General features: G+C 40.7%; 1 protein-coding gene and 1 pseudogene across 4 annotated transcripts in view; one reads left to right on the forward strand and one right to left on the reverse strand.

Annotated features, from left to right (window-relative positions):
• The window catches only part of EZH1 (enhancer of zeste 1 polycomb repressive complex 2 subunit), a 31974-nt gene that overhangs the window by 5586 nt on the left and 13197 nt on the right, over positions 1-13191 (forward strand). For 2 of the 4 annotated variants that reach the window (XM_061177040.1, XM_061177041.1), the window contains exons 2-8: positions 5829-5919; positions 6519-6639; positions 6765-6893; positions 7772-7891; positions 9693-9813; positions 11605-11781; positions 12884-12986. In XM_061177040.1, coding sequence (XP_061033023.1) covers positions 5915-5919; positions 6519-6639; positions 6765-6893; positions 7772-7891; positions 9693-9813; positions 11605-11781; positions 12884-12986 — 776 coding nt within the window. In that variant the 5' untranslated portion in view covers positions 5829-5914. The remainder of the gene's footprint in view (positions 1-5828; positions 5920-6518; positions 6640-6764; positions 6894-7771; positions 7892-9692; positions 9814-11604; positions 11782-12883; positions 12987-13191) is intronic. The other 2 variants (XM_061177039.1, XM_061177042.1) reach the window with 2 other exon arrangements.
• LOC133080386 (eukaryotic translation initiation factor 1-like) lies at positions 2784-4006 on the reverse strand (annotated as a pseudogene).

A 13191-nucleotide genomic window follows, 5' to 3' on the forward strand; every position in this document is an offset into this window, starting at 1 on the left:
GCCATAAATAAATAAATAAAATTAAAAGTATGTGTCACATTTAAAAAAAAAAGAATCCACCTTCCAACGCAGGGGATGTGGGTTCGATCCCTGGTCGGGGAACTAAGATCCCACATGCCACGGGGCAACTAAGCCCACATGCTGCAACTACTGAGCCCATGCAACAATACTAGAGAGGCCATGCACTCTGGAGCCTGCGCACCACAACTAGAGAGAAACTGGAGAGAAGCCCTCATGCTGCAACAAAAGATCCCGCATGCCGCAACTAAGACCCGACGCAGCCAAAAAAATTAAAAAGAATAATAATAATAAAAAAAAACTGGCAAACTTTTCCAAAGAGGCTGTACCAGGGAATTCCCCAGTACAGCCAAGTCCAGTCGTTAAGACTCCGCGCTTTCATTGCTGAGGATGCGGGTTTGATCCCTGGTCTGGGAACTAAGATCCCACAAGCCACGCAGTACAGCCAAAAAAATCATAATAATAAAAATAAAGTAAAAAAAATAATGTTGCAAAGTGGCTGTACCACTTTGCATTCCCACCAGCAATGTATGAGGATTCCAGTTGTTCCACATCCTTACCAACAATTGGTATTATAACTCTTTTTAATATTAGCCATTCTTGTTGTTGTATAATAGTTATGTCAATGTGGTTTTAATTTGCATTTCCCTAATGACTAATGATATTGAGCATCTTTCTGTGTGCTTATCTGCCATTTCTGTATCTTTTTTGGTGAAGTATCTGTTCAAATTTTAATTTTTTATTATTTTTTAAATTTATGGCTGTGTTGGGTCTTTGTTGCTGTGCGCAGGCTTTCTCTAGTTGGCGCGAGTGGGAGCTACTCTTCGCTGCGGCGCACGGGCTTCTCATTGCGGTGGCTTCCCTTGTTGCGGAGCACCGGCTCTAGGCGCATGGGCTTCGGTAGTTGTGGCTCGTGGGCTTTAGAGCACAGGCTCAGTAGTTGTGGCACACGGGCTTAGTTGCTCCACGGCATGTGGGATCTTCCCAGACCAGGGCTCGAACCTGTGTCCCCTGCATTGGCAGGCGGATTCTTAACCACTGCGCCACCAGGGAAGCCCTCTGTTCAAATTTTTTTCCCACTTTTTATTGGGTTCTTTATTTTATTGAGTTGCAGAAGTTATGTAGATAAAGACTTATTTTTAAACTTCTTGACCATAATAGCATATTTTGGAGTTTATTCTCAATGTATAGGTGAATGTAATGAAAAGCTCTTAGCTTAGTACTTAACTGGACTATAAATAGTGTTTTGTGTATATAAGTAACTAAATAACAGATCTAGTAAAATGTAAAGTATTTTTTGTGTGCCACTTCCTTTGCCTAAGATGAATGGACCCATTTCTCCAAATCCGTTCTAGTGAATGCTGAGTTTTTTGTTTGTTTACTTTTTTTTTAATATGTAATCTTTTTTTAAAAAATTAATTAATTTATTTTATTTATGGCTGTGTTGGGTCTTCGTTTCTGTGCAAGGGCTTTCTCTAGTTGTGGTGAGCGGGGGCCACTCTTCATTGCGGTGCGCGGGCCGCTCACTATCGCAGCCTCTCTTGTTGCGGAGCACAGGCTCCAGACGTGCAGGCTCAGTAATTGTGGCTCACGGGCCCAGCTGCTCCGCGGCATGTGGGATCCTCCCAGACCAGGGCTCGAACCCCTGTCCCTTGCATTGGCAGGCAGATTCTCAACCACTGTGCCACCAGGGAAGCCCCTATGTGTAATCTTTGAAGTGATAGTTGTTGTTAATGTCCAGATGCTATGAAAACCCATCTTATGGCTGTGTTTCAGGTGTTTATTTTAATCAAACCTATGTGTTCCAAACAGTATGTTTCATCTTCCTCATTCACTTTGTGGGGATTGGCCAACTGCCAAATAAACTTTTTGAGACACGGAAAACCCATTAAAAAGCCAAGCAGAATAAATATTGGCTCATGGTCACATGAGATTCAAATATCACTTTAATTGTAAAAGGAGGAAGCATGGCTTATTATACATTATGATTGGTTAAAACTCAGTGACATTTTCATGTACATGTGTGTACTGTTCTGGCCAAATAAAGCACTTGAGTAAAATTAGAAGTAGTGGGGCTTCCCTGGTGGCGCAGTGGTTAAGAATCCACCTGCTAATGCAGGGACACGGGTTCAAGTCCTGGTCCAGGAAGATCCCACATGCCACGGAGCAACTAAGCCCGTGTGCCACAACTACTGAGCCTGTGCTCTGGAGCCCGCAAGCCACAACTACTGAGCCCACGTGCCACAACTACTGAAGCCCGCGTGCCTAGAGCCCGTGCTCCGCACCAAGAAGCCACCACAATGAGAAGCCCGCGCACCGCAACGAAGAGTAGCCCCCGCTCGACGCAACTAAAGAAAGCCCGCGTGCAGCAACGAAGACCCAATGCAGCCAAATAAATAAATAAATAAATAAATAAATAAATAGAAATAGTGCCATTAATTATTAGACTGTTGTGGTGTGCTTACAGTCATCTCTTTTGGCAGACTGTAGGAGATCACATTTCAGCTATAACTCCTTTTTTAATAAAAATAGTGATGTTTTTCTGTGGCCATCTCCTCTAAGAAATCTACACATACACACACACACCCCCCCACCCACCCACCCTAGCAGCTGTGGATTCTTTTCTTTTCCATTACTTGGCCTCCATTTTTACCTCTTTTTTCTTTCTTTCTTTCTTCTTTTCTTCTTTTTTTTTGTTTCTGAAAAGTTTTATTTAAATAAGGGTTTAAATACATTACATAACATTAAAACTGAAGGAAAAAAAACAGTTTGTTACTTCACATGGCATTGGGCAGCTGTTTCTAGTAAGTTGCGAGCTCTACAGCTACATGACTGATACATCGGTTTGAAATTTGTTCCCTTGTCAAAAGTTTAACTCTGATAGAAGGTTGGCCTCACATTCTAGTTTGGACATCGATCAGCTAGGATATGTCTGGGCAAAAAGACCTTGGTGGCAAGCCAGCTGTCCTGTCACCTCAATAGAAGGAAGGTGGCTGCTCTAAGCTCTGCCCACCTGGTCACGTTGGAGATACCAGGGGATCTTTCCCCTGATGATCAAAGACTCCCTCTAGCAGTACAGCTGCCGTCGCTGCCTCACCCCATCCTCCACTCTCAGCTTCACCGAGGGCTGTTCAGGTGGCGACATTCTCTTAGGGCAGGGAACTCTGTAGAGGGATTGCTGAGGAGCTTCTGGCCAGACATAGCCGTCTGTGATCTTGGGGCTCTGGACTTGGCTGAAACATCACTGTTACTGCTTTGTTTCGGGCCGGACACTGCCAGGTGCCTACTGCTTGACCTCTGTTTAAATGAAGGACTTCAAGACTAGACAGCATGGCTCTTTTCAGTTATTACATGAAGGAGTTACACTAGTCCAAGTTAAAAGCAGACCCCAAATGGTTACATTACACAAGCTGTGACATTTTTAAACTTGTGACAAGGGACAGAAGGAAAATTCTACTCATTGCAAGGAAATCCTCACTTAAGCTTCAGTGAGCCAGGAGCACTTAAAACCCATGAACCTTCAGCTGATCGTCCTTAGCCAGTCTAATCTCTACGAGGAACTGGCATATGTTCTTGCGCTCGTCACCCTGTAGCTGAATTACTTCTCCGTATTCTGGACGCTCAATTACAGTTCCATTGCAGGCAAATTTCTTCTGAAACGCCTTCACTAGTTTCTTTTTATCATAATCATCAGCCATCCCTGGACAGTAGTAAGGGTCTTCCTGCCGTTTCTCTGTTGAATTCTTAGATGGCTGTAATCCTCAGCGACAGCAGGAAGCAGATCATCACCCGTACTGGCATTAGCAAAGGGGTCGAAAGAGTGGAGGTTCTGGATAGTGGACGTACCATACGATTCCTTTTCCTTGGTGGAAACGGCCTGCGCCTTGCGGAAGACGGAAGACAGCGGGTGGGGGGGACCGGAAGATGGCGGGTTGGGGGGACAGAGCGTCAGGAAGCGAGGGTTCGAGGGGGAGGCTGCTGAGTCCATGACTGTGGCTCAGTGACTGGGGCCCTTCCTTCCTTCCTTCTTTCCTTTCTTTCTTTTTCTCTCTTTCTCTCTCTCTTTCCTTTTCTTTTCTTTTTTTTGGCTGTGCTGCATGGCTTGCAGGATCTTAGTTCCCCGACCAGGATTGAACCCCAGGCCCTTGGCAGTGAAAATGCAGAGTCCTAACCACTGACCACCTGGGAATTCCTGGTCTCCAGTTTTAAATGGATGGAGCAACCTACCTTAAGCTTACTGTTTCAAAAAGGGAAATGAGTGGGACTTCCCTGGTGGTCCAGCGGTTAAGACTCCACGCAACCAGTGCAGGGGACCTGGGTTCGATCTCTGGTTAGGGAACTAGATCCTGCATGCCTCAGCTAAGGCCCAGCACAGCCAAACAAACAAATAAATAAATATTTTTTTTTAAAAAAAAGGGGAAAATGAGTTCCAAGAGGAATGGGAGAGGGATTGCAGTTCAAAACCAATTTTTTGGGTCATTTGGGTCTCGATAAGGGTAACCTAAGGTTTCTTAGGGAGGCAGTTTTGTCCTAGATTTGAATCATTTTTTCATTTCCTAAAGTAGATTATTATTAAGCTTGTTCTGGGCAGAAATTATGTGAGCAACTACTTAATATTACATGTGAGCAGGGTGTTCTTAAATGGTTTTTTCATTCTAAAAAAGAGTCCCTCTTTTGGCCCCCATTCCATAGAGGAGTGAGAAGTACTTAAAAGATGTAGGAAGAAGAGAGATGCTGTAATTTATAGGAAAGAAATTCAGATCTGCTTAATTTTTGTTATAACCCAGCACCGTAGTACCTTAGCTTCTGGGATTCAAATTCTTAGGTTATGGTATTGTCGTTTCATTCCCTTCCCCCAGAGAGATAATATTTAACTCACAGAGAATTCTGTTTTTAAGAGCTTGAATCACTTGATTGCTTTAACAGTAAACACAGTGAGTCTGTCTGCTTCTTTGCTATTCTGTCCTTACTTTATTTATCCTTTAAGTTTAACATAGCATTGCACCAATCTGTTTGGTTCTTCAAATGAAACATTCAGATATAGTCCTCTTAAAGTCCAGTAGCATGAGATATTATAACTATGATCTGATCGTGGCATATGTGTGACAGTGGGTTAAATTTTGCTGTTTTCTTGTCTGTGCTGTCATTTCTTATGGGTGAAAACAGGTAATTTAAAAATGCTTCTAGGGGACTTCCCTGGCGGTCCAGTGGTTAAACCTCTGCACTTCCACTGCAAGGGACACAAGTTCGATCCCTGGTCGGGGAACTAACATCCCACATGCAGCACGATGCAGCTAAATAAATAAATAAATAAATAAATAAATAAATAAAATGCTTCTAAACTTTAGTTTCTCTTTCAAATTTTGGCTCTTCATAGCTCCTTGTAATGTTTTTAGAAATGTAGAAGGTTAGGTGAAATAAATAGACTTAGTTCTCCAGGAAACCTAAGTAGTTTATATAGAATAAAAACATAACCTTGCAGATTTTATTGAATTTTTATATGCACTTAATATTTGTTCTTTCTCTAAAATATTAATTGATGGGCCTGCTGGCTGAGCCTAGAAATTGGTGCAGAAAAGCAGAAAAGCGCACTTGGTAATTGTGAGAATATATTTGTATGTATGACTGGAAGGACAGAATTCAATAAAATAAAGCACGCTTCTCAAATGGCATCAAGTATTATTAGGACCTGACTTATATGCAGATATAGTGGTAGCAGAGACTAGTTCTTAGGGAGCATCCTACTGAGGGAATCAGGGTCTAAATATGCTCCACTGACTTGAAACCACTGTCTATTCTCTTTTGAAAAGCTGAACATTTGTTTGGCCTTTGTGTCTTGCCATTCCTCTGAAGAACAGAAGACACCTGTAAAACTATACCCTTTGCCTTGCATTCTATGAGGTAGGTAGAGTGTGGTACAATAAGTACTTCTTTAAAACTGTGAACCTTAATTCAAACACCATCCCCCCCAAAAAAAGTGATTTGCAATGTTATATATTTCCATGTGTCTTGATTTGGAGATAAGATTATGCTGTTGTCATATCCGACCTCTATTGCTAGGCATGTGGTAGATTTAGGCAGTTTGGCAGGTGTAGTTTTATCCTGTGGGTGGATCTTTCCACGAAGCTCTTTGATATTAACTTATTTCTTGCTAAACATTTCTCTTAATAAGGTAGTGGGTAGGCTTCCAAATTTCCAAGTAATCCAAGTTCCTAAATATCTGTGAAAGAACTTCTTGAGAGCTAAATTAAAAACAAGGTACCACAGGAGGACAGAGGCTAAGCTTGTGGGTAATCAGACCAGAAATTGCTGGTATGAAATCTTTTCTTAATTGGAACTTTCTGTTGAACTCATAGATTTGGGTTCTTTAAGCTTGTGTTTTTATGAATAAATGTAACGGGAATGAAAGCATAACTGACCATGTTTATTTGAATTTGAGGAATGGTTCATTTCCAGGCAGTTGAATGCTATTTGTCATCTCTGCCTCTCTTTGATTACAGCAAAATGGATATACCAAACCCCCCAACTTCCAAATGTATCACTTACTGGAAGAGGAAAGTTAAATCTGAATACATGCGACTTCGGCAACTTAAACGGCTTCAGGCGAATATGGGTGCAAAGGTAAAAAATACTTCCCAAGTGAAAGGTTATGTATTTTAACATATTGATCCAATATGGAGGGGTTGGATTTCTTTTTTCTTACTCTTCTCTTGAAATCCTAACAGTTTTTTATTCGGCTCTGCTAGGCTCTGTATGTAGCAAATTTTGCAAAAGTTCAAGAAAAAACCCAGATCCTCAATGAAGAATGGAAGAAGCTTCGTGTCCAACCTGTTCAGTTGATGAAGCCTGTGAGTGGGCATCCTTTTCTCAAAAAGGTACTTCCAGTGTCTAAGCTCAGCCTTCCTCTCTTCCTTGAACTTAAGGGTTTTTTTCTGTATTTGTGATATTAGAAAATAAAGATAATGGATACAGCTACTGTAGTCATCTCTGAATAACTAGGATGGTAATTGTTCTCCTCAGTTAATGAGTATAATCATGAGTTTTTCATAGAAAAATAAGACATTTACTGTCTACCTTCCTGGGCTCTGTATACAAGCTTCAAAGCAACCTTTTTTGTGCCTTGTTTGGCACCTCTGCTACTTTGAAATTGGGAAAGGAATGCCATGGATAATGGATAGGAGTATATTGATCAAAGGGACATCCCTTTCTGTAAACTAAAAAATCATCCTAGTTTCTTATAGAGATAATATTTTTAAAATATAAAAAGCAGATAGTTTATTGAGAGCAACTTTCTTTCCCAAAGCAGAATGTGACTGTAATCTCTATACTACTTTGCTTCCCCCTGTACTGTCCCCATCAGCTATGCAGCTAAGTTGATGTCCACTGTCTTAAAGATTAGGTCTTCAGGAAAACTTCCTTGTCTTCCTCCTTATCTCCTAGGACTCTCAGAGGCCCTTTGCTGTTGGGTTCAGCCTAAGGAGACCAGCAGTTTTAGATTGAGATAAACATCAGTTGAGTGTGGGAGGCACTGTGCTGGACTCTGTAGAGGATGCACAGGTGAATAAGAGACAGTTCCTGCTTTCCACAGGTTTACACTTGAGTGGTTCCTTTTAGGAGCTGATTGTTACAAAACCCTCAGCTTATTAATTTGTAAGAATTAGAAGGCTACTGGGATCATTTTGGAAGGAAACTCCAGTTCTCTCTTGGGTTGTGTGCTTGCCCTTCCCTTTCCATGTCATTGCTTATATTTCAGTGTACCATAGAGAGCATTTTCCCGGGATTTGCAAGCCAGCATATGTTAATGAGGTCTCTGAACACGGTTGCGTTGGTTCCCATCATGTATTCCTGGTCCCCTCTCCAGCAGAACTTTATGGTATGTATTGAAAGCACCGTGGTGATTGTTTAAACTTAATGATTTTTTTTTTTTTAAATGTTGATATGCTGGCACTTCTCTCAGGGTAAAGATTGTCAGAATATACTTAACAAAGCTTGGACCTGCAGAGCAGAATGTTTTTGTAATTTATTGACTCCGAAAAACACATATTGCAAGTTGTTCTAACTTGTTAGATTTTGTGCTCTCTGAAGTGTACCTCAGAATTGATGCTCGTTCTTTTTTGAATGAAAGAGACTGGGCAAGAGTCCAATTTTCCTTTACTACCTTGGCCCAATTTTATAACATTATGTGCAGTTAAATGCAGTATAAATCAGACACTTCATTCAGCAGGTTGACAACTCCCTGCTGATGGAGCAATCCTTTCTTTTTTTTTTTTTTTCCTAATCTGTCCCTCTGCCCGTCTGTCCATCCTCCACTGTTTTGTTTTTTTTTTTTTTAAGTAGAGGGAAGGATTTTTTATTTATTTATTTATTTTTTATTATTTTTGGCTGTGTTGGATCTTCGTTTCGTGCGAGGGCTTTCTCTAGTTGCGGCAAGCGGGGGCCACTCTTCATCGCAGTGCGCGGGCCTTTCACTATCGCGGCCTCTCTTGTTGCGGGGCACAGGCTCCAGACGCGCAGGCTCAGTAGTTGTGGCTCACGGGCCTAGTTGCTCCGCGGCATGTGGGATCTTCCCAGACCAGGGCTCGAACCCGTGTCCCCTGCATTGGCAGGCAGATTCTCAACCACTGTGCCGCCAGGGAAGCCCCGGAGCAATCCTTTCTTAATCCCCTAAAGGCAAGATGCTATGAAAGCAACTAAGGTAACAGAGGAGCACATGGATCTACAATCCTTTAATCTGGGTCTTTATGCTGACTCCTACTAGGATTATTTGTGGTTCTGATAATCAGTCCTCTCTAAATATGATGGCAATCGCTTATCATGCCTGGTGACAGATAGCAGTTCTGCTGACTGGAATAGGGTATAGGTTTACAGAAGGAAATCATCTCTTAGAAGAAAACTTCAGAGTAATTTTACTTGATAGTTGGAGAACTAAGAATGACCGTTCTCTGCTGAACCAAAAAATAAAATAAGATGAAATAAAATAAAATAGAATAAAATAAAAATGATCCATTAGTATTGTTTATTGCCAGAAAATATACATAGCTTGTACTGCAATTGACTTTAGATTCCCACTGAGCGTGAGTAATATGAATTGTAATCATAATTTTTTATTATGTTTATCCGAGGTTGGCCTTAGTCTATATAATAGAATATACAAATACTTTATGGTTGCCAGTTTCTGTTATAAACATTCCAGTTATACTGCAGATTATACTCTTGGAAGCCTTCCTTTCATCTGTCTCTCTACTTCTGAGAAAAATTAGAATTGAAGACCTTTTAGACTGTTGTTTATGTGATATTTGTACCTATTTCACAGTGATGTTTAGTGGATAAAATGAAGTAATAGATGGAATCACTGTGAAAAAGAAATGTGCTGTCAAATTCTAGGTGTTGGTGGAAATATCATTGTTAATATCCAGCTTAACATTTGGTAGTTAATATTCTCAAAGAGTAAAACTGACTTCTTTTTTTCTTCCAAGAGTAGCATTACCCCCTTCCATTTGAGGTTTTGTTGGCAAAACAAAATGGCCAGTCTTTAAAATGTAGTTAACTTTGTAACCAAAGGCATTTTCAGGGGCTTTAAAGCAGCAAAAAAGGCTTGGCAAAGGTTCCTTTAAACAGGAAAGAGGAGCTTCACAGTGGATTCATGGAATGAATCACGTCTGGTTTGATTTCAGGTAGAAGATGAGACGGTTTTGTGCAATATTCCCTACATGGGAGATGAGGTGAAAGAAGAAGATGAGACTTTCATTGAGGAGCTGATCAATAACTACGATGGCAAAGTCCACGGTGAAGAAGGTAGTGGTACTGGGCTCCTGGACTTTGTTAGGATGGTGCCTCTTATTTGGTGCATCATTGTCTTGCTTTTATCTGCTGCCTCATGGTGTATACACTGAAGAATATTTCAATGTCACCACATGGCTGGGAGTAAACATTTTATACTACAAACACCCCTGTTAAATTTTAAAAGGAGTTGGGGGAATTCCCTGATGGTCCAGTGGTTAGGACTCCGAGCTCTCACTGCCAGGGGCCCGGGTTCAATCCCTGGTTGGGGAACTAAGATCCCGCAAGACACGTGGCACAGCCAAAAAAAAAAAAAAAGTAGTTGGGACATATAAGGATTATATGGTAATCAGTGGCTAGAGAAAGTTTAGCGAACAAATAAGTTTGATCTTAGGAGTTTTCCATAAATCCATCCAAGGCTATTTTGTTCTTTGTTTCCCTTTCTGTGAGACTGGCAATGAGTATAACCTCTCTTCTTAGATCCAGATACCCCCTGGATCTCCCAGAAGTTGGTTATAATATTCTGACTTTCTTAAAAGTGTTACCAAACCAAAGTTGGGTCTGCTCGCCCGCGTGTAGTAAAGCCAATCTTCTGACACCAGGTTGGGGTGAAGGAAAGTACAGCATTTATTATAGGGTGCCAAGCAAGGAGAAAAGACAGGTCATGCTCAAAGGACTGGAACTCCCTGATGGCTTTCACGGAAGGGGTTTTAAAGGCAGTGTGAGGAAGGGGGCCACGGGGTGCATGATCAGCTTGTGCCCAATTCTTGGATTGGTTGGCATCAGGGTGAAATTTCAAGCATCATCAACTTTCTGGTTTCAACCAGTCTAGGGTCCGCATACCTGTGGTCAGCAGTTTTCCTCTGGTGGGGGTCTGCTTCTTGTAAGACAACTTAGGAACATGTGTCAGGCCTGTATCTATATCTTTCAGGGAACTGGGAGTACGGTGATTCTCCTACGTTGTAGGTTTATAGTCTAAACTGTTACCAGTTTCCTGGCCCAACAGCTATTCTTTGTTTCTACATCTTCACATTTCCTAATCGTTACCTCTTGAGCCAGCCTTTTGGTGACTCAGGGAAGACCTGGGAGACTAAAGCAAAAGCCTTTTACTTCAAAGGACAGGGACACAGTGGCTTGTATACAATTTCAAAAGCAAGTCATTTGTATTTAGTTGTAGTTCTAGAAAAGGCTGTTAGTGTGTAAGAGGGGGAGATAGGGAGAGACTCTCCATGGATTTGCAAACCAATAGCCTCACCTGCTCTTTTTTTTTTTTTTTCCCTCACCTGCTCTTTTGACAATTGTGGGTGCTGCTGTGATGCTGTTGAAATGCATTATTTATACACAGTGCCCTCTAGTGTTCAGAGGCTTTATCCTAAGTTGTAGTATAACGCCATATATTGATAGTATGATTTTTTTAAAAAATATGCTGTCTTTTGATTCAAAGAAGTCACTACTGACCCATCAGCAGCAAAACCAAGTACATTTTCATTTTATCATTCTTTCTCTGTCCCATTTGTATTGTTGGAACACTTTTGTGATATTTTGGACCATAAATACAGGTTGATATTACTGAGGAAGTGAAGACCCCAGTAAAAAGAAAGCCCATAACTGGATTTCCCACTCTAGCTAGCTGAACTGTTGCAGTTGTATGAGCCAATCCAATTATTGTAATTCCCTGGTCGTCCACATAAAAATGTACATATATTATCTATCTGGGCCTCAGTAGTGAACACAGGAAAATCTTCCTAGGAGGACTAATGGAGTATAAAATGACCACTGCTCTTCCATCTAAATCTTATATTTCAGAGATGATTCCTGGGTCTGTCCTGATTAGTGATGCTGTTTTCTTGGAGTTGGTAGATGCTCTGAATCAATACTCAGATGAGGAGGAAGAAGGGCACAACGACACCTCAGATGGAAAGCAAGATGACAGCAAAGAGGATCTGCCAGTAACGAGAAAAAGAAAACGACATGCTATTGAAGGTGAATAGCACGACTTCCTAATTCCACTGTGAAAGTGACAGTGAGAGGGAGGAAGGCAAAAACAGAAGTTTATTGCTTATTAAAGGCTGTTGGTGCTTCTCATTGGTCCACTTAAAAGGAAAATGTGTTCACTGACTAATGGTTTAAGATAGCTGTGATCTAGCTGAAGAAGAAAGTAGGAGAACTTAGACAGTAATCATTGTGCATTTCTAATTATAAAAATAGTGTGTTTGGAAAATACGGAAAATTATAAAGAAGAAAATAAAATTACCCTGTTATACTGCTACCTAGAAATAACCAGTATTAATATTTCCTTCTAGACTTAAAAAATGTATATATATAAATATACATATGTACTCCTAAAATGGGTACAATATTATATATCAATTATACCTCAATTTTTTAAAAGTACATATGTAAATTAACATACATATATGGTATGTGAAATTGGTGTCACGCCACATATGTGTGTATACACCTACATAATTTTATACCCCTTATTTACTCTTATACATCATGAGCATTTCCCCATGTTATTCAATATTTAATTATTTAATTAATTTCACATTTAATTATACTTTATGTTATCTAATTATACTGTATGTCTAGACACGTAGTGTCTCTCTCTTGTTATAACGAAGTTATAGTATCCATCTTGTTCTTCAGCATCAATATTATGGTAGGGTCCTTCTGTACTCAGGTCTCTCCACAAAAACTTCTGTTTTCACCTCCAGATTCTGTCTGGGACTGTGGATTTTTTTTTTTTTTTTGGCCACACCACACAGCTTGTGGGATATTAGTTCCCCGACCAGGCCCTCGGCAGTGAAAGCTCAGAGTCCTAACCACTAGAGCGCCAGGGAATTCCCCTGGACTGTGGATTTTGTTGTTAACATGTAGGTGAATCTGATTTCCTTATTTACTGGTGGCCTATTAGATAGGTCCAGGTAACATTGACCTTCTTTATGTATTCCTAAACCATCAATGGTTAGGTTAACAGAGCAGCTCTAATCAAAATGCTGTGACAAAAGGAAAAACGATTGAATAGCTTTGTTTGCATATTCTGATTATGGCACTCAGGAACTTTTTGTCATTTCTAATTCAGGCAACAAAAAGAGTTCCAAGAAACAGTTCCCAAATGACATGATCTTCAGTGCGATTGCCTCAATGTTCCCTGAGAATGGTGTCCCAGATGACATGAAGGAGAGGTAGGGAAAGCTGCCCCCTGCAGGCCATGTAGAGCACTCGGGAAAAACTTTCATACAAGCTTGCTTTTGGTTAATAAAAAGCCCCATTTCTGGTAAGTGCATTATGATTTGCCTACACTTCTGATTACCTCTGAATGCCCATTCCCATATTAAGGGACATCGTTTGCTGGCTTTTAAGTAAGTCTGGGCAGAGAAGTTTAAAGAT

The sequence above is a fragment of the Eubalaena glacialis genome, chromosome 19 (genome assembly GCF_028564815.1).
Source record: "Eubalaena glacialis isolate mEubGla1 chromosome 19, mEubGla1.1.hap2.+ XY, whole genome shotgun sequence".
Classification (NCBI taxonomy): Eukaryota; Metazoa; Chordata; class Mammalia; order Artiodactyla; family Balaenidae; genus Eubalaena; species Eubalaena glacialis.